Source organism: Myotis yumanensis, unplaced genomic scaffold (genome assembly GCF_028538775.1).
Source record: "Myotis yumanensis isolate MYYU_CA2020_CCGP unplaced genomic scaffold, mMyoYum1.0.hap1 SCAF_15, whole genome shotgun sequence".
Classification (NCBI taxonomy): Eukaryota; Metazoa; Chordata; class Mammalia; order Chiroptera; family Vespertilionidae; genus Myotis; species Myotis yumanensis.
In genome coordinates this window covers 17,303,082-17,325,049 of record NW_027223766.1, presented here as the reverse complement: position 1 = coordinate 17,325,049, position 21,968 = coordinate 17,303,082, and the positions used below count along the sequence as shown (strand labels likewise).

The 21,968-nt window shown below is 44.4% G+C and overlaps 1 protein-coding gene across 1 annotated transcript in view; it reads right to left on the bottom strand.

Moving 5' to 3' along the window:
- Positions 1-1,180: 1,180 nt before the first annotated feature.
- Positions 1,181-21,968, bottom strand: part of SLCO5A1 (solute carrier organic anion transporter family member 5A1) — a 102,150-nt gene continuing 81,362 nt past the window's right edge. Inside the window, exons 6-10 of the mRNA XM_070392198.1 lie at positions 14,871-15,069; positions 10,182-10,341; positions 7,822-8,063; positions 5,544-5,608; positions 1,181-2,620 (exon numbers count right to left, since the gene is read on the bottom strand). Coding sequence (XP_070248299.1) covers positions 2,163-2,620; positions 5,544-5,608; positions 7,822-8,063; positions 10,182-10,341; positions 14,871-15,069 — 1,124 coding nt within the window. The 3' untranslated portion in view covers positions 1,181-2,162. The remainder of the gene's footprint in view (positions 2,621-5,543; positions 5,609-7,821; positions 8,064-10,181; positions 10,342-14,870; positions 15,070-21,968) is intronic.

Here is a 21,968-nt window from a genome sequence, read left to right as displayed (position 1 = left end):
TCCCACCAATATTTTCTCAGTACAGTTTCTTAATGAACAGAGGGAAATTACGGAAACACTACCTCTCTTTCCCCAATCTATCTTTATCTCCAACACCAAAGGAAACTTTCTCTTCCAAAGGCTCAAAGATTTTCCGTAGAGGGTAAGGGGGGACCTGAGGCCCCAGAGCAGACACTGGGTTAATCAGCAATATTTTCCAAAGACCTTCCATATGCACCATGTTGACTAAAGTTTGACGGACACCAGTGTATCTACAGGCAACGGTGGTTCTAAGACTTAGTCACACAAGACTGCTCAACGGGAAGCCCTTGCCACTGAGCACTGGCTCTGCCCCTTGGAGGCATTATTCAGTCCGACAGTGATAACCCTCTCCACAAACTGCATGCAACCAAGAGAACCATTGGACGGATGCCATTAGGGTAGAGAGGAAAACATCCCTGCACCCAGAAATACTCACACAACCCCATGGGGGTGGCCAACGATGGAGGGCAAGACGTCTGAATCATGGGACAGTTCTGTCAATCACATTCCTTCTGAGGAAGAGTGTAAACCAATCAGGAAACCACTTCCCAGATTAGCCCTACGTAAGCCCAGGCTCCTTGGCAGAAACAGTGATATTGGTATTTGGACCTCGTAGTCCCGCCTAAATCTGAGTTGTCAGGATTCTTTCTCTGAGCAGCCAGCTCCCACGAGTTCACTTACCATCAGTCCATAGTGCTGTCGGAGGCATCTGCCTGAAGAACCATGGAGGAAGCATTCTGGGTGGCACCTAAGTCGAAGTGGTGTGCTGGGAAGGATCATGGGTAATGAACCCAAAGGAACAGACAAGTCCTCTCTGAGATCACTCCCGGGAGGTCACAGCAGGGAGGAGTCAAAGGTTGGTGTAAAATGATTGTAACCCTGATAAAGCTGGGTTCAGTAGGATAAGACCAGTTTATTTTGTATTTCTCAATCATTACTTAGGATCATATAATAGGTCCGGCTCCCAGATCTCCCTCCTCCTGTATTCAAGGTGATTTCCATACAGGTAAGTATGGCTTTCCTGGTTTAATGACTCAATCTCAGTAGCAACCATAGCAATTTTCTGCACATAGAAAGAGAAGAATACAGATTTGCTAGTGTTTCCAGGCAGATAACTAAAATGATCGGGTGGCACTCAATCTTACATCTCTGAAATTCCTTTTCCAACTATTTTGAGTGTCAAATTTACAATTTCTAACTATCCTTATGTGGGTCCTTAAGAGGTAAAAGAATTTCTGCAGCAATTTTTTTTTCTTTTTTTGGATGAGAAAGCCATGAGTTTCTTTCCTTATTATGCATCTCAAATTACGGTTTCTAGCCATATTGTTTAGCACACTAGTTTTAAAGCCCCTGATGAAGGAATATTGGAGTTTATATTCAAACTATCCGATGATTTTGCAGCCTTCTTAACTACCTTATGATGGGGGCACACAGACTAAAAGAGAATGTGTTTCATGAAACGAAGTAGCTTTTCCTTTTATCACCCAATGCATATAGTTCCTTTGAAGCATTTGAAAAATCCTACCTGATTTATAAGTCTGCTGTGGCCTAAAATGCTATTAACAGTACTTTAAGGAAAGTCAAGCTTCCTCTTTTCAAAAACATATCTGCTTTAGTCTCTGAAAGCAAGTGTAACATGCTGCACTTACATTTTCCCCGATCAAATTGCATAGTTGAGGCAAGTTCATTTGTGCTTTGTAGCAGAACTCACAGTAGGTGTTCAGATCTAAAAAACCGTTGATTTGTAAATGCAAGGCCAAGGTCAAGCTCACCTTTGTGTGGAGTGTATGCTAATGAGATGCACCGCCTTTACACTTCCGTGATTTGGTTAACCATGGGCCTTGGCCTTATACCCTATTGGTACACGAGGGTGAAATTAACATAGCGGACAGGGTACCAAGTCTTTCGAAGCTCCTCCTTCTTGGAGCGAAGGCGGGAAGGTTTCTCAGTCTGGTTGAGGTATCCAGCCCTCAATCCACAGTGGCTGTGTAGACTGAGTTTTGTTCGTTTGAGGATTGTGTCTTTAGAGCTTAAAAAGGGAAAGAAAGAAAAGAAGGCACGGGTGTTTCTCAAGTCGCCCATATTCAACTCAACCAACACAAAAAACTAAAGTCTTCCATTTTCAAGCGTCAGGCGGGAGGCTACAGGGCAACAGGGCTCTCCTCCAGCCCCGGGTCCGGGGAGGGACTTATTGCTTCTGGGAAGGGTCCCGGGTAGGTCTGTGCTGTGCATTGGATCCCTTTTCGCAGACGAGTCTCTTCGTGGAATTCCCCCTGCGTGCCGAAAGCCGGGCAGGACCTAGTCCAGGCATACTTCTCCGCGCCGTCGGGGTGGCCCACCAGCTCACTCACAGTGCCCAGGGGGAACTCCCGCCACCTCTGCCTCTGCAGCGCGTCCTCCTTGTATTTGATGGAGTACCAGGCCAGAAAAATAAAAATAAAGCCAACGAACTTGAGGCCGGCTGCCAGGCCAAAATAGACAAAGCGAAACGATGTCACATTGTACTCCCAGCAAGAGCCTTGCACTCCGCATTCCTGTTGCCAGAGCATGCAGGTGGTGTCAATAACTGCTCCAAAATAGATCGGGGTGGGAATGTATGCTGGAGGGGCGGAGGGGAAGAAAGGAGAAGAAACATATTTAGCACATCGGATAAAACAGATCCGTGAATCAGCCAAGTGCTCCGTGTGTTCGGAACCCAGGAGAGGGGAGCGGTTTTCTTGTGTTACTTGATTCTGTTAAATGTATGCCACGCCTTATAATATACTTACTATAGAAATGTTTACTAAATTGTTGATACTTTCTATCTTCCAGTTTGCAATTCAGTCAGAATGTGCTATTGATTTTTAGGGTCATAAAAATGTCTATCGCTAAAAATGCAATTTGGGAATCCTTTTAAACTTAAAAATCCGATTTTGTCATTAACTGCTCGAGAGGCTATAGCGGAAGTCTTTATGATCCACTAAAATTCAGTACAGTGAGAGCTTGGGTTTTAGTATTAGAAGAGGTAAACATTGCCTCCCGTAAGTGAGAAATCATATTAAGTGGCAACTTTATAAAGGCACTTGGGGTATGGAAATAACGAAGGCATAAAATTCATATCTGGAGCTCAGGAAGCATCTGTGATGAGTAGTAGTAACTTCATTTGGGGGCCATTCGTTAATCCCATAAGAAAGAAAGTCTACCCAAGTAGGTAGACTTCCTTCACCACACGTCACTCCCCTTGCCGGAATGTGTCCCCATCCCCGACTGGTTCACCGTTCGAAGCCCACCCCACCTTTAAATTCCGGACCCACTCAGATGCCACTACATCCCACTGCCTTTGTATATGCCTCCATTTTTCAACGATCACATGGTATTTACACTGTTTGCACATCTGTTACCCATAAGCTCCCTGATGGTGGGGGCCGTGCCTTTTATTCCTTGCCTCCCATGGATCCTCAATAAGAGCTGATAGAAGGAAGCAATGGGAGGGTAGGAGCAAGAGGGGAGGGAAGAGCCCTAACTGGTTTGGCTCACTGGATAGAGCGTCGACCTGTGGACTCAAGGGTCCCAGGTTCGATTCCGGACAAGGGCATGTACCTGGGTTGTGGGCACATCCCCAGTAGGAGGTGTGCAAGAGGCAGCTGAATCAATGTTTCTCTCTCATCGATGTTTCTGATTCTCTATCCCTCTCCCTTCCTCTCTGTAAAACATCAATAAAATATATTTTTTTTAAAAAAAAAAAAAAAGAGGGGAGGGAAAAGAGGACGGAGGGAGAGAGGACAGGTGGGCTAATAGCCCAGAGGCTGTAGGTGATACATTTTTAAATACCTTGTGTTCATTTAAAAAGGGGTATATTTGCTATAATTAAAATTTAGCATTTTTAAATACTTAAACTTTTCATTTTGCTTTGGAATTTGGGGAAATGGAAATTGGCTTGTTGGCCAAACAGTACTTTTTAAAAAAATAATGAATAGAACTTAAGGTTGAATTGAATAATAAAAGCCTGAAATGTTCTCACTCCTGCTCTTCCACGGTCCATCTGTTAACCTACCTTTACCTCCACATCCAGGTCCAATCACCCCACCTTCAGGGCATCAGAGACTGGCCAGCAAAAAGGGAGGGACTATTTTCTTTTTTCTTTTCCTATTCAACTACCCCTTTGCTAAATAAATTTCCTTTGAAAATAACTTTTTAGTTTTCAAAGAGAAGCATACGGCATACTTCTTAACTATGTCAAAGTATGGCAGAATGTCCTTTAACCAGCATGCTTTGAAAAAATGGTACCTTCAACGCCTTACTGATACCAAAAAACAAGCCACTCATTGAATACAACCAGCAAGAGGCCCGCAAGGTTCCCTGGGAAGTGCTCACTCTTGGGCCATCAACCACAACATGGGACAAATAGAAAATTCCAGACAGGATTGAAATGTCAAAGGGTCAGATGATGCCATTTTAAAATGTTTCACCTTTCAAAACTGAAATAACAAATTTGAATCAGAAAATTTTTTGTGTGTTTCTGTGGACAATGATACTGATTACGGGGGAAATAACAGCTGTAGAAAATCAGACTCCCGCTTAAGGAAGAAAATATGCCTGGTGATGAGGAAGTCAATTAAAAATACATTGAAATTGATCAAGGGAATGGACTACTTCACACGCTATTTCCCGTGCATTGTCCCAAGACATCACAGGGTGACGCTGTGTTTGGAAAAATCAGAACAATATTCCTCATGCCCAAGTGAGCTCGGCGACTTCCCACGTCAACACAGCACTAAGGAGCTCCTCTTGGTAATCAGGCAAGGGCAGTCCCTGTAAGTCCATTTGGGCATCTGTTTAGAATATTTTGCCCTGGCTGGTTTTGCTCAGTGGATAGAGCATCAGCCTGCGGACTGAAAGGTCCCAGGTTCGATTCCGGTCAAGGGCACGTACCTTGGTTTCGGGCACATCCCTAGTGGGGGGTGTGCAGGAGGCAGCTGATCGATGTTTCTCTCTCACCGACGTTTCTAACTCTCTATCCCTCTCCCTTCCTTTCTGTAAAAAAAATAAAATATTTTTTTTAAAAAGAATATTTTCTTTCTTTTCCTCAGAAAACTTGATAGGCACACTCTTTGCCCAATCCAATAAAGTCACTGGAATGAAGAAATGGGAATTTTCGCAAACAAAAAGAGCACCACCTTCCATCACTTTCATGCTAAAAAGCCATAAACGGACAAAAACACCAGGATCCTAAGCCCATTATGACCGCTTGGTTCAATATTTCTTACAGTACAAAATTCTCTGGGGAACTTAGTCCAACTTTATGTTCACCGTGAAAAAGGAGCTGACCTCAAGTTGCTTTGGTTTCATTTCATCAAATAACAGAACTGGTCAGCTTTTAGTTCAAATCAGAAATTCAGGAATGTGTGCCCTTACCACTAACCTGTAAATTCCCCGCACTTACAATGGCAACAAATGACTTGGCCTGCCATTTTAAAGGGCAGGGAGAACATGCCACCTGCAAAGAGGAACTAAGAGGCACACTTGGAAATGGAGGGACATACCAAGCGTTCGCAATAAAACAAATTGCATTCCCAGAGCAAAAGGTCTCTCCTCATCTTCTACGGACCTAAGGTGAAGGGAAAGAAAGAAACATATCAAAATCGTGGTCATGAGAAAATGACTGTCAAATCAAACCTGCTTAGTGCAGGGCCAGGGGCCAGAGAGATGCTGCACCAAAGTGTTTGATGTTCTAGAATTATTAATAATAGCCAAGCAAGACTGCTGATGGCTAAACCAGTAAATAAAGGTGCCCCCAATGAAGACACCCAGGAAATTCCCATGTACTCTAATCGTTTCTATATTAGTACTGATGGACGGGCCACAGGGTCAGGACTGAAGGTACAGAGGTGGCTCTAACTGAGCTTCCCAAATCAGTTCTGTTAAATACAGAAAGCATTTTATCTTAATTACTACACTTATTCTCTCTTTGCCTGCACTTTCCTGCATGGTGTGTAGTCTGAAAATTACTCCCGTAATTTCTCAAGGAAAAGTAGAGAGAGAAAAGTTTTACACTATACAGTCAAAAGCAGCCCAGTCAGTGTGACTCAGTGGTTGAGTGTTGACCCATGAACCAAGAGGTCACCTGTTTGATTCCCCGGTCTGGGCACATGCCCGGTTTTCAGGCTCAATCCCCAGTAGGGGAGTGCAGGAGGCAGCCAATCAATGATTCTTTCTCATCGTTGATGTTTCTATCTCTCTCTCCCTCTCCTTTCCTCTCTGAAATCAATAAAAATATATCTAAATATATATGTGTGTATATATTTAACACATACACAGGGAACAAGTCAAAAATTAGAGAAATAATGAATCCTTTCCAACCACCTCATTTTTTCTTCTTTTCCTATAACTTATGCTCCAAATAATTCCCACAGGACAGGAAGATTTGAATCTAGTGACTTTGTAATTATCAAAGATTAAAGGGCTCCTTTTCTGAAGTTTTGGGTTAGATGCCAACTGGTGACTTGCCATGAACACTATAAATTGGGCAGTCATTATCTGGCTGGCTGAATACCTCTTGCAGGATTAAAGGTCAAAGAATCGGATTATTTAACATCTGTAGAATTAAAGGTCAAAGAATAAGATTATGAATGACTTGTATTATTTATGCTGAAGTACCTTTGCCTTTCTATCCCATATACGTGGGTCCTAGGTAGGGAGTGTAAATCCCCAAGGACCAGGGCACTCATCCATCTTCCCCCAGCTTCTTCATTTTCCAGAGCATTTGCCCAACGCCGCACACGTAGCTGCCACTCCATAGTGTGTGCTGCTGGAGGCACCGAGTGAATAAACCAGCAGGCCTTTGTGTGCTGTCATCTACCCTTCAAGGAAGGAATTGGCCGGGCAGCAGCTAACTCGGCATCTCATGCAGAATATGCAGGCAAGCAGCCCCAGGGCCCTGCCAAGAATGCTGTCTCTGCAGCAGCTTCCCAGCAGGTGCCCAGCAGCGTGGGGAACAGGAGAGCCAGGGAGGAGATGAAAGAAGAGTAAGGACTCCTCCCTGTCCTGACTCCTTCATGCACCGCAGCCACAGCCCCTGAAGCTGCTGTGGTGTGTCCTGGCTTCTGCCGGCTGCCCCCTCCTTCCTGTGCCCACCACAACCTTTAACTGCAAACACCAACCGCTGACTGGAATGTGCTGGTGTCAACATTTTGAATAGGACTTCCGTTAAGGTAACTTCCGTATTCTCATAGAAGCAAAGAAGTTTCTACACAATGGCAAAGAAAGCACCGCGTGAACGGAAAAACTACATTTTCCAGTCTGTCCTTTCCTTGCTAAACTCCAGAATGTTATATGATAGTAACAGGAATGGAGTCAGCAGTTAGAGCTGCAGGCCCAGTAGAAGCTGCCAGACGCCCTGGAGGTGGTAGCTGTCTACAGGCTTGGGGATAATATTGTTTGCTGTAGGCAGGAGTGAGCAGCTTCCCTGCCTCCTCTGGGGCCAGGCTTCTTGCAGCGAACACGGTTGGGGCTTCCAGCTCCCCAAGGAGAACCTTTTAGTGCAGAATCTTCAGGAACCTCAGGCACCCGAAGAAGTTACACTGAACTACAGACATAGAACCCATCCGTCTAAAGAAGGTTCCAGAGAATGCAGTGTCCAACCTTCCCCCCACTTTCTGACATGGCAAAACTCACGTCTCCCAAGTTTGCCAGGCAAACAGCTGCTGCTTTTCCTGCGCGATCTAATTTTGTTCTCTGTGCGCCCACCCGGCCCTGGATCATGTCCTCTAGCAGCTAACTGGGAGCACGTAACCCAGCCGAGAAGTCGAATGCTCTTCTCACCTGAGCGTCACTATGATGGCTGATGGCTGGGCACATGCTGTGATGAAGGTGACTATGAAAAGAAAAACTAAGAACGGGAAGAGGGTGTTACAGGCCCGCTTGCACTTCCCAGACAGGGCATAGCCGTTCTCGTTGAGATAGGTTTTGACGATGACCACGCGGAGCTGACTGCGCTGCCCCACGGTGGGCGGGGTGATCACTTGTCGGCTTTGGACACAGGCGCATTCCGTGTAATTCCTTATCTGAGGGACAGATAATAAAGTTCAGTCAGTTGTGTGCCAATCAAAAGCACAATTCAGCATAGGAATGTTAAGACAAAGTTTAGTTCAAATGCTCTCCAATAACTCCAGTGAGAGAGGAAGAGAGAGCGAGAGAAACATCGATGTGAGAGCAATACATGGATTGGCTGCTTCCCATATGCACCCCGACCAGGGATCCAACCAGCAACCTAGGTATGTGCCCTCACCAGGAATCAAACCTGCAACCTTTTGGTGCATGGGACCAAACGGAGCCACCCAGCCAGGGGGCTCCAGCCAACTGAGCACCCAGCCAGGGCAACTCCAGTGTTTTTAACCCCTAGAGTGCCGGGGAGCGCGATCGAGCTCCTCCAGTCTTTCGCCAAAAGTGCCGGGAGCGCTATCAAAGCTTCGAAATGGCGTCCAGTTCTAAGTCTGCTTTTATTAGTGATGATGATACTGCTAAATATGACAATATAGTAAAGGTTTCCTTAAGTTTTTGAATATGTAACTTCATTTACTTGCAATTCATAATTTTTTTCCTAAACTGCTGTAAAATCAGCAAAAATGCCTTGGCAATTTTAGCATAGTTCCTAGGATATTGGTTGGCACTCAAAGGGTTAAATATGCAAAATGTTTACTTGGAAAGGCCTTCCTCGTTGCTAACAATAGGGGTGCAAAGTGTGCACCCAACGAAACGAAAATCCATTGGTCAAAACTGTTTAAACCTCAACTTTTCTAAGAAGCTTTCTACACTCAACTCTAGGGCTTTCCTATTTCGTGCACCCATTTTTTTTTTTGTCCTAATTAAATGCAGCGTCCATTGCTCTTTAACTCCTGGGCTCTTCAATATGAGACACCCTCAAAATCGGGAACCGAGCCTTGTTTCATTTGCTTGTTTGCTTTTAACTTTATTGTGGACACTGTGCTCACCAGAGAACAGATGAGAGGCCCAGCATTCAACCCAGCATAACCCTGAACTCAGAGTAGGGCCTGAAGTAGATATCTGTTATGTAAAAACAGGTCACGCATAAGGACTTCCATTCCAATAATTGTGCACATTGATAGCATTGGCTGGCTGTTTCATTCAGTCAAGGGACTAAAAAAGGTGTTTCGATGAAACAGCCAATTAAGCTTCTTGCCTATTATGTTGCTTTTACTGAATGGAGCTGAGCCAAATTCCCTGCCACGGTGACCTCTCAGTCACTTAGAGAGGCAGTCGGAACAGATATGAAGATGGGACGCTCTGTGGCCGTCTGAGCTCGAGGCCTGCTGGCCTCTTTGGAAGAATGAGGGCTGTGCACCAGGAGACTGGCTCACTCCCAGGGAAGGACTTAGCCACCAAAAGAACAGACCTCCTTGTCTCAACTTGGGGACATGCGGGCGCTCACCCATCATATAATGGGGAGCCAGCAATAGGAATTCTCCATTTATTGCTCTAGTTTAAAACTCAGAAGCCAAATATGACATTCCAGAAATGTGCAGTCAATGGGAGAAGCCCTTATCACCAGCCTCCTACAATCTGTTTTTATGCGAAGAATGAAACCAGGCTCGATAAGGAGCTGAGTAGAATATGAAAACCTTTCCCCACAGCATTACAGCCTATTTATAATTCACAGGGAAGAGAATTCTCAAAATAGCCTATTCTTGAACTGACAGAAATATCTTTACTCTGAGAGCAGGGGGGAAGAAAAAGTCAGAACCAATAATCTATGAAAAATGCCACTGCTCATCTTCACTGACTCTCAGCAGGGAGGTACATTCCTATTCTCTTCCGTCAGTACCAGTGTGGTCATCTTGACCTTCAAATCCATCACGAGGACCACATGAGAGGCCCAGCACTCAACCTTATCAAGTTTCACTGAGTTGGCACCAAATGCAAAATAGAAGAGAGCTGATGTGGAAGCAAAGGGCTATCCCCAGACGTGCCAATCATCCCTGGGAAAAAATAATGTACTGCATAATTTTCTTTCCTCTGGATTTGTGTCAGAGGTATTTTGTAGGTTATTTGAAGTTTCTTGAAAAGGGGAGACTGAAGTCATGTGTTTGCCTCTGACTTCTCACACATCCTTATCACAGGATGTCGGATTAACCACAGTACAGGAAGTTGTGACATAGACTCACCCCTGTGCTAAGATTACCACTGTTAACACAGCCAGCCAGACAGGGGTTAAAGTATGTAATTCCATCTGATCCACAGACAGGCTCATACTCATGTGTCTTACAACCACAGTTAACGTTGCAGCTTCCAGTCAGGTTCCTATGAGGCATGGTGAGAGAGGGTCTAAGAGAGAAAAGAAGCAGATTGTGAGCAACATTTATTAACATAAAACTGACAGGAAAGTGCTTGAGATCAAGTCACTTGTCCATTTCAGAGAAAATAGTCCCATTAAATCAAAGCTGTGGTACTGTGAAGTGGCCACTCTTGACCATTATTTTTATAACTTTAAAACAAAACATAAAGGAAAATGTTACAATTTTCTGTAACCACAGATTCAATACTTTTGTATCAAATTATCCATCCTGCCTCAATTCTACCCTCCACCTTGGTGCTATGCACCTGTTCTCAACATCTGGGCTCGGCAGTTCTAACCTTAGGCGCTTCATTCTATGTCAACAAATCCGGGCCTCAATTCCTTTAACTGTAAAATGGAGGAATTACTTCTTGGGGTCAAATCAATAACATCATTACGATTGCATAAACATGGAATCCATCAATCACAGTTGTCAACACAGGTTCCTTTGGCCAAAAACTTTCATTGTTCTAGAATAAATTATCGAAGAAAGCCATGGGACTCTAGAAAATCAAAAGGAAGTGATTTTTCTTCAAAGGTCAGGAATCACATCACTAGTTTGATTCAAATGGTCTGAGAAGAAGGATGAAACAGGCCCTTCCTCAGGAATGCCCAGATGTAGACTGAGTCAAATGTGGTAGGTTTTGTTTTCTCAGGAGACCATGACGTCTGAGTCAAATACCGTAATTCAGTACATAAAGCTCGAATAAAATCAATACAGGCAACCAATGCAAAAGGGAGAATAAGGCAAGTAAGGATACAGGGCCGTGGAGAGAAGTGTAAGGAAATGGCTGTGGAAGAGCAGAAGCAGCAGGTCCCATGGGAGACCCAGAAGAATGAAAGGGTCTGTAAGGTTCACACCCAGTGGCCTCTCTCCTTTGCTTTTGTGGCCACCACGTGTAGGTGTCATGGATGACGTACTCTCTCCAAAGCCACATGCAGATCCTTCATTCATCTGTCCCTCTACTCCTCATCCACCTACTCAACAGACATTTTGGAATGTCTGCTCTATGCTATAGTCATTATCTTTAATGACTCAGCCAGGAGCATAGCCCAACCCACCCATATGTATTAATCTCTCAACATGAAGATTTTTTTGTTCCAAGGCTTTTCTCCTGTGGCCTCTTTCATACGTTGATAACCGAGCCTTAAAATTTTAATGGGACAAATTCATAGCAATGTTTAAACCTTATCAAGAAAGCCTTCAAAAAGGCAAAAGTCAAATAAACCCTGTTCTTCATTAATGTCACTTCACTGAAGAAATTTTACCACACAACTTTGATAATTATTATGCTCACAAACTCTTAGGATCATACAATTTTAAAATTTACATTTAAAATGTGGTTTTAAAAGTGTGATTTTTTTTTTTAAACCTCCACAGGGACAAATTTTCTTCCCCTCCTGGAGGGGGGGGGGGGGGGGGCATTTTTGTTTGTCACAACTAAGGGGATCCTATTGGCATCTAGTGGGTAGAGGCCGGATGCTACTAAATATTCCACAATATATAGAGCAGCGCCTCCCCCACAACGAAGAATTAACTGGCCCAAATCTCAATAGTGCTAAGGCTGGGAAACCCTGTTCAAGACCTACTACCACACGCTACAGGTGATAAAACAGAGGTCCAGAGAAGCCAAGTGACACCCTATTAGGCCAAGTAGTCCTATGTCAACTGGTATCACGTGCAAAGTATTCTATTCTGCATTACTACTGTCTTCACTGGTTCCTCAATAACTTAATCGCAAGCGTGACCAAATAAAACAGCTTGTACACGCCAGCACGCTTAGTCACTAAAAATGACAGGCTTCAAAGCCATGCATTGTGATTATTATTATTATTGCTACTTAGATGTTACAAGGAATTGCTTCTTAGCAGCGTGCACTGTATTCATTTAGGACAGCCACAGACTCCAAACACCTCTCCTTTGTGGGCAGGCCCACTCAGAAGAAGGAAATGTGACGATACTATCAACAGGTGTTCAAAACACACTGGCGACAGGAAGGCGACCAGAGGCACAGTCCTGTGTCAGCCCTGCATGTGCTTGATTTTCTCACGAGATCATGTTGTCTGATACAAGTAAATGACACAACATGAAAAGCCTTAAGAAAATCAAAAAGGAAGACAAATTTAAATAGCAATAAAGAGAAGTGGGCATTCCTGAAAAAGTGACGAGAGGAAAAGGCCATACTGGCACAGAAAGGCAAAGATGCCAACACAGTTAATCCACTTTATACTGTGCTGATTTTTAAAAAAAATCACTTTTAGTAATCACAATTTCTTGTTTGATCATCTCTCACTCTCCAGAAAACGAACTGCATTATAATTATGGTGCAAGTGGTTAACCCTGAGTAACATTAAGCAACCTCTCCTTAGCCTGAAGTGAACCCATCACGGGGCCGTAAAATGCACCAGGCTGCAGCATGCTGCACTTACCCTTGTGCAAAGGGACTGCACATCACCTTCCCAATAAGTGAACCCACTTCTGACGAGTCAGCCTTCCAAACAAAAGGCTCGTGTTCACTCAGAGTCAACGTGAGTATCAATTCCAAGCGAGGAACCAGGCCTCACTAATAAATGCCTTATAACTAACTGCATGGTTCAAGCTGCAAGCTTGAGAGTCACATGTGCTGTCTTACTATAAAAATTCAAGGCATTAAAGAACTAGAGAGAGGGCACAGGTCTCTGAAATTAGCCAGTACAGCTTTTTTCAAGAATAGGAAACTATGGCAGGTGTAATGACATGCCCCACAATCGCTGAAGTTCAAGAAAGACAGCCATGGGGAGATAACCAAACAGGAAACCAGACCAAGCTTGCTACCCAACCTTATTAAATTAATCACTTAAGGATCAATGTTTATTTAATGTCGTATACAATAACGAAACAGGTTGTGGTTTAATGTGAGTAAAAACCTTTGCCATAAGGCCATCACAGCTGGGTATGTACAGCTCTCAAATCACTCTCACAAACTCACACTGTGTCGCTTAATGCCACCCCACGACCTAAAGAACGCTGCTAACCAGGTTTTTCTCTGTTGATTACAATTAAAGGAGACGGATACCAGAACCCGTGGATTTAGGTAATTCAGATGTTTGTTTACATCAAGTTCTTACTAGTTTCAGCATCATTATGGGTAACATCCCTGAGCAGAGACTGATGCTAGACAGTCATCCTTCAAAGAGGAGGAGTGGCTTTGCATCATCTAGAAGGGATGGGAGTAGAGACAAAACTAGCTTTTCTAGTGCACGCTCAGCGCTAGACACTGTGCTGGGAGATAGCAGAACCTTTCCTTTATATAATCCTCAAAATCAAAGCTGCAAACATTTGTTTAAAATATTTGAATGCTGCAAACTAGAAATTGAGGGTGGGAGAAAGAGAAATGGACTCTTTTATTTTCTACCCTCTGAGGTACAGTATTTTAATTTTCAACCATATGTGTTTTACTTTAATCATGCCTATAACCAGGTATGATTCATATTATCACCAATTTTATACATGAGGAAACCAACACTCAACAATATTAGGTAAATTCCTACAAGGGCACACCGTTAAAAAATGATGGCACTAGCACTTGCCTTTGAAAATAATACAACTTTTTTTTACAAAGAAGTTTGAAGGGAGAGGAGAGAGAAATTCATCTCTCTCCTCCCCCACAAACCTTATTCTTAAGATTTCTGTTTACTCAAAAATGCAGAATCCTGGGTTGTCCTATCAGAAAAACAAGATTAGGGTAAGATAAAAACAATTGAAAAAAAATTTAATGGAAAACCATCATGGGGCAGAGGAAAGGAAGCTCACTAGAGCCAAGGAAATGGATTGCTCAGCAAAGATGAGGGCCTGCTAAGATCAGGACTCATACATTTGTAATGGAGCCAATCAGAACAATTATATAATTTTTGCAGTGGCGCTGGGAGACGGGATTTGGTTGATTCAGGATTGGCGGGAGAGATTCGGGGTTAAGCAAGGGCTTTAAAAAGGCTTGAGGTGACTTGCAGCATAAAAGCAAGTAAGACATTGAGCCAGTCTGCTTTCCATTCCTTCTGCGGATGCAATAAAAGTAAGATTAAAAGGAATAAACTAGCAAAGAGAAATGGGAAGAGTGGCAGCAAACTTCATGGAAAGAGCGCGTGGACAGGCGTGAAATAAGCAGATGCCTCCTTGGAGAGGAGCCAGCCTGCCCCTTGAACCTCCATGAGGCTTCAAGCTCAAAGTCAGCTGATGGGACAGGGGGCAAAGGGAGCGTGTAGCTGAAAACAATGGGGCTCGTTGGAGATCTGAGGGAGAAAAAGACTATCACTGGTGCTCCCATTTTCTTCTATTCACCCACCTCCATCCCTAGTTGAGAACCCTGAAATTCTCCAGAAAGCCCTTCTCTAGAGAACTTGAAAGAAATTTTAAAACTAAGCTTCTATTCTCGATGTGAACAACTCAGAATAAAATTGTTTCAGTCTTGTATCAGAGGGAGCCAGGGACCATAACCATCACAATCATGATGACATAAAATGGCTCTTCCAAGATACTTACCCTGCTGTGTAAGGGATGTTTATGCCTCCGAGGTTAATGCTTTCACATCCCACAATGAACAGAGTTGAAAAGCACAGTAAAGACACTCCACTGCAGATCATTGCTAGTTTTGCAGATTCTCTTGCACCAAGTTTCAATTTTTTTATAATGTAGCCTCCCAGGACAATGCCAACCCCAGCGCTAGGGACAATAATAACACCTGGAGAGAAGGGAAGGACAAGATTAATTTGAAGTAATTAATGCTATTGTTTTCTTTTTGTCTCTTTTTTTAATCACCATTTACCCGCCCCCCCCCATACCCTTCTCTACCTCCACCCCCCCCCCCCCAACCCTTATGATCTATTTGTTTTCTAAATACTGTTTCTATTTACTTATTAGTACTAAGGTAAAGAACAAACATACTGTAATCAAAATTGGCAGTTATAATAACAGTCAACAGGGATACAGCATAGAGAATATAGTCAATAATATTATAATAACTATATCAGGTGGGTACTAGATTTTGGGGGTGATCACTTCATAAGTTATATAAAGGTCTAATCACCTGACAAGACTATAATATTGTATGTCAACTGTTATTATTTTAAAAGAAAAATTACTTTTAAAATACTGTAATTAATAAATCTAAGTGTGTGATTTTATAGTATAATTTATTTTCAATACATGCAAACCAACAAAAGATTCCTTTTCAGAATATTAAAAAACTTTTATAAAGCAATAAAATAAAAACATGCAATCCAAAAGAAAAGTAAGAAAATTTCTTCACTAAAGAGGAAATCCGGGTTCTCAATAAACACATGCAGATACTCAGCCTCATTAGTAAGAGGGAAATACAAGTTTAAGTCACCTGAGGTATTCCTCCCCCCAATCACACCGGTAACAATTTCAAAGGCTGACTCCCACAAACTGGCAAAGACACGGAGCAATGGGCACTCTCTGGTGGGATGTAAACTCTGACACCGACTTAGAGAAACAGCTTGGCCTTCATCTGGTCGAGGTGAGGATATGCATACCCTTTGACAAGCAATTCCATTCCTAGAGCTATGCCCTGAATAAAGCGACACACACGGGGACCGAAAGAAGTGTACACGAGATCTGAAGAAACGTACTAGCCAAAAACTGGAAATAAACCAAGTGTCCATTGACAGATACACAACATGTAGTATATGCATACAATGGATGCCACACCACAGCAGTAAAAGTCAGAAACCTACCTGCGCATAACTATGTGGGTGAATGGTGCAAACACCATGTTGAATGAAAGAAGCAAAAACACAACAGAATGTATGTGTGATTGCAAATTTGTATAAAGGGCAGGAATAGGTACAATGAAATGATACTGTTTAGAAATGCATGTATTGGTAGTACAACTATGAAGAAAACCCAAGAAGTAATTACCATAAAAGCCAAGATAGTGGCAGGGATAGGCAGGATCCAAAGAGGGCACAGGGGGCTCCTGGGGCACTGAAAATACTCCATTCCCTGACTTGGGTAATAGGTACACACGTGATCACTTCATAATTATTTATTATCTCTAAACTCTGTTTAATGCACTCCTCAATGCATTATATTTCACAGTAAAAATATTTTTAAATAGTCACAGTGCCTGCACCAAGAACCTTACAATCTAAAAGAGGACCAAACAAAAAAATTCAGAACACATTAAAGGAATTACGTAAAGGGCAGGGAGAACACAGGAAAGGAAGCGTCCGAGTGTCCCCTGGGAGAAATCAGGGAGGGCTTGACAGAAGTGGCAGTATTTGAGCCGACATTTGGCTGATGAGATAGAATCTTTGAAATTTGAAAGATGAGACAGAATCTGTCCAATACACCAGCACAGAGAGACCATTTTACACAAATGAACATGTGCAGAGGCATGAGACAGAATTGAGGATTGAGCGCAGTCCACACAAGCTGGGAGTGTAGAATGAATGCAAGCTGCTGGGACGTGGTGGGCCACGGGGAGGAGAGGGAAGGCAGAGCGAGACCATGAGAGATCATGAACGGGAGGTCAGGTTGCATCTCTGGGCAATGAGACACCCCGAAGAATTCTGAGCTGGGGTCTGGCAGGATGGAGGTGTGTGTTACAAAGATAATTTCTGGCCCTAAGATGGAAGACGGCTTAAATGGAGACAAAACTGGAGACAGAGGAGTGATCAGGAGGGTACTGGAGAGCCATGGTCAGGCTCTACACAGATGGCACGATAAACTAGTGAGGGAGGACAGGGACAGAGAAAGCACCGCACAACCTGTGCAACGAGCAGCTAGACATGCCTCCCACCATTGCACGTGGGTCTCAGCTCAGAAGACCTGGGCTGGGGCACTTACGACGTGTGGCGGATCTCATGGCACAGGCAGGATGTCCCAACAAGACTAAACAAAAACTGAAGGGCCAAAGCCAGAGTCCCGGAGAGCACCAGTACTAATGGGGATCATAACCAGATGAGCCCACAGAGGACACTGAATATGAGCAGCCATGGTGGGGGAGAGGAAATCTAGGAAAGATAAATGTCCTAAAAGGGGGGAAGCTTGGGCTTTGGATTCAGAAAGACTGGAATTCAAATCCTCACTCCACCTTTCGTAGCCATGTGATCACATATAAGCACAGACTTCTTCACCTCATCATGGAGATCTCCTTTTCACACTAAAATGAAGACTGCTGGCACTCTGTGAGGCCACAGCGCACTCTACCTTGCACACAATATAGACTGTAGTTATTACCATTACAGCTACGCCACAGAAAGCACGGAAAGGGAGTTTCATGAGAAAATGAAGAGTGCCAAAGGCCTCGGAGGAGTCCGGGAGGATAGAGACTGAAAGGAGACAACTACGCCACTGGAGATCTTGACAAGAAGAACTTCCAGGGCATCCTGAAGGCAGAAGCCAGACTGCAAGGGGGTGAGCAGTCAACCATGAGGATTTGGAGACTGGCATCGGCACTGCCTTCCGGAACTTTGGCTAAAAGAAAAAAAGAGGGCTATGGGCCCATAGGTAGAGTCGGGACCATCAGAGTCGTGTCTGATGCTAAGACCTGGAGAGGGCTAAAGCATATTTAACGTAGAGTACTGACAAAAATAGAGCAAAAAGGGGTGGGAAGGAGAATGTGGAGCAAAAAGGTTACTTCGAAACAATGCAAGATCCACCCCCTTTTTAATGAAGAACTTGAATGTTTTGTTATTAAACTTTCTTGTTTTCCTGCAAGGCCCCTACTTCACTGTATAAAAAGAGCACCAGCAAACTCAGTGTATTGCAAAATTAAGATAGTATTGTTCATCATCTAGCAACTATAACAACTGCCAACACTTTTCTCCACAGACAGTTAGTTCCAGTGGAAAGATCATGAAGTATTTTGACCCAAATCCAGAGACTGATGTAAGCAAGTTACAATCTATACCAGCCGTGGGCAAACTACAGCCCGCGGGCCGATCCGGCCCGTTTGAAATGAATAAAACTAAAAAAAAAAAAAGACTGTACCCTTTTATGTAATGATGTTTACTTTGAATTTATATTAGTTCACACAAACACTCCATCCATGCTTTTGTTCTGGCCCTCCGGTCCAGTTTAAGAACCCATTGTGGCCCTCGAGTCAAAAAGTTTGCCCACCCCTGATCTATACTAATAAAAGGGTTAATATGCTAATTAGACCGGACATCTTCCGGACATCCATCCGGACGTTGTTCCTCACAAAGCCACGGTGGCAGGGGCCAAGGCACAGGCGGTTAGGGGCAACCAGGCCAGCAGGGGAGGGCAGTTAGGGGCTATGAGATCGGCAGGCAGGTGAGCAGTTAGGAGCCCGAGGTCCCAGATTGTGAGAGGTATCTCCAACTGCCTGTGGGATCGGGCCTAAACCAGCAGTCAAACATCTCCCGAGGGGTCCCGGATTGGAGAGGGTGCAGACCAGGCTGAGGGACACCTCCCCCACCCCACCTCCAGCATGAATTTCGTGCACCGGGCCTCTAGTATTATATAAGGCTTAAGGTATATAATATCTTAATATGTTAAGATAGTAATGTTATCCTTGAAATACATAATTTTTATAACTAGATTGTACCATGGATGATTTCAGAAATTCTGAAGTTTACAACTGTAGTAGTCTTGCCTAAAAATCATAGGGTATTGTGGGAAAGATGCATATTGTGTTTATTTGCAATCATTAAAAAGCTAAGGGGAGGTAGGGGAGGCCAGAGGATTGTCAAGGGCGGGGGAAAAAAGGAGACATATGTAATGCCCTTTGTAATACTTTAAGCAATAAATAAAAAATAAATAAATAAATAAAGCTAAGGGGTATTTTCTTCCAACAGCATAGTTGTAGTTTCTTTTCCCACTGGTATTACTAAAAGTTGCTATTTTAAATCTTCCATCCAGCACTAATTTAAGACAACTATGCCAGATCAAGCTTTTTCGTACACTTTACTTAGGGGGTTCCATGTTCACTTCTCAGTAGAGTTTATGTATTTCTCACAGGCTTCTTCTCTCATTGGCTCATCTACTCTGAAGGGTTACTCCATGTCATCTTGATCAGCCAACCATCTTCATCACACGATCTGTTGACAAGTCCTGGATTTTCTGCAAGAGCTGCACTAATTTTAGTTACTTCTTCTGACAGAGGAGAATAGAGTTCACCAGCAGCTTTCACACTTTCCAAAGCACCAAACTCGTCTGGTTTGTTCAATTTTGTCCCAATTTCAGGCAGACGACAGTAAACAACACCTCCTGAAGCTTCCTGTGCAAAATTGCTGATTCCCACTGTTCCAATACCACTTTCTGTGGTTGTCCATTCATGTTTCTCTGTGAACTGACCCCACGAGAGCAGTTTGGGGCCGGCGGGCAGCATCCGTGAGGCGCTGGCCTCAGGCTCCAGGGCGGAGCAGGCTGCAGACCCCACGGGCTGCGTGCTCCCCAATGCTGGGAGCACCCTGTTCGCAGGAGTGTGGGGTCTGCCACAACCTCTGGACCATCCCCCAAGATCTTTGAGAGAAGAGGAGAATGTGGGATTACAAGCACAGGTGATCAGATTAGCCCTGGATGGAGAGAGATCCCTGCCTCTGCGCTGGGAATAAGATGGAGGAGGGGGACGAGGGAGGAAAGAAGGTGAGAAGTCTCTAGGTGGGCAGTAGTTTTGCTGCTTCATTATTTTCCCATTATTTTGGAGACTGTGTAATATATGTTGCGGCCAACCATTTGAAAAACATAGAAAAGGATGAAGGAACAAAAATCCACTGCTTAGGCATTTCCTTCTAGATTGTTTATTCTATGCCTTTCTCCTTTAAGAATTGATAACATGCTCTCGATTTGGTTTTGTATAGCTTTGGTTTTTCATTGTGTGTGTGTGTGTGTGTGTGTGTGTGTTCTGTATAATTAAAAATAAAAGTAACTCCTAGAGGGAAGGGATCCTGAGATAACCATCGCAGGAGTGGAGAGAGCATGAAATAGCAAAGTGCTGGAGGTTTGGCGTGTGGGGAGCACTGCGTGTCCAGATGACACCAGACTCCAGAAGCCTGCGGCTGCGCCAGTGCGCGTGCGCGTGGGCAGGCTTGCCTCTGCGCGCCCAACCCCCCACGGAAAGGAGCAGACACGGAGGGTGAGCTGCATCGAACGTCTGAGCTCTGCCTGGCAACCAGGGTGCATCTTGTGATCCTCACCGCAGTCCCAATTTCATCAAATCAATCACGGCTTTGCACAGACGAAAACAACCAAAGCTCGGAGAGGTGACTTGACCAATAGTGCACACAGGGGAGGGGGGGGGCTCTGAATAAAAACTGGGTCTCTGATTCCCAGCTCTGTCCACATCACTGCAGCAACCTCCTGGGTCCGGGGCACCCCCACCCCACCCCCCAACCCCTGAAACTGACCTGCGTTCTGCCTGGGCTTAGAGGAGCAGGTTACTAAAGTCCCCTCCTCCTCAAGGAAAGGTGCACATGCTGTCAGCATGATGAAGTGGGCAGAGCTTTGCATTTAGAATTAAAATGGCACATTGAACCAGTTCCGATGTCAATGGAACAGCTTATGAGTGACGGGCATTGTGCCAGACCCCCAGGACAACAACAAAGCAAACCTCCACGCCCATAGCTGAGTCAGAACTTAAAAGCAGTATCATTAATTCCACGATGCATCCTAATTAGTACTCAGCTCTTAAAAATAGGACATTCGTCATCAGTAAATATGAGGTTATATCAAACAGACTAAACACCCATTAAAGTCTTCTCCTCGTGCCTCCTGTCATCTAAATGTCACCACACCGTCAAAACAGAAGGGTTCTGACGACTCACTCACGCTAATCCCTACATGGCTCAGGTCTCCTGCTTGAGTGAGAGACTCAGATGCTTCCTGTTGGAATTCATGGCCTACGGGATGAATGGGGAAGATTTAGGGCTGGAGAGCAAGGGGGTGGGGTAAGATAGTGGAGCCTTCTCAGGGCCCCTGACTGGGGGGAAGCAGCTCTGCTAGTGTGGGGCTGGCTTATGGAGATCATGGAGGGGGTGGGAGCCACTTCCCCCACCTACCACCCCACTATCTAGCCCCACCCCAAGTCCCCCACCCCCTCGTGAAGAGAGGGAAATAATCTGTGCGATGGGCTCTCCAGGCAGAAGCTGTCTCACTCAAATTCACCTCACTAACTGGTGCTCTCCTTCCCTTCCCTCTGCTCCCAGGCCCTAGCCAGCCAACCCACCCTCTACTGCCTTCACTCCTCTGAGCTTCTGCGTCTGATCCACCTCCCTTCCAGGTTCTGCAGTCCCCGACTTTCTGCTCTTCACGCCCTCTATGGCCTACACATGGGAGGGGCAACTATAGGAGGATGCCCAAGGACACCTGATCAGCAGATACCCAGGGACACCTCCACTAGAGTATGAAGGAGAGAGGATGGGAACCAACCTAGGATGGACTAGGCCTGGGAACCACCTAAAATACAGGTGGTCGAGGAAAGAAGCTAATGCCACCGCAGGATTTGTCTAAGAGACAAATCCAGCTCAGAGCGTAGGTGGTGTAGACAGATTCTCTGAGTTTGAAACTCAGCTCTGCCACCTCCAAACTGCATGTTTCTGAACATCCCGGCCTTGGATTTTCTCATCTCTAAAATACAAGTAAGAACAGTGTCTT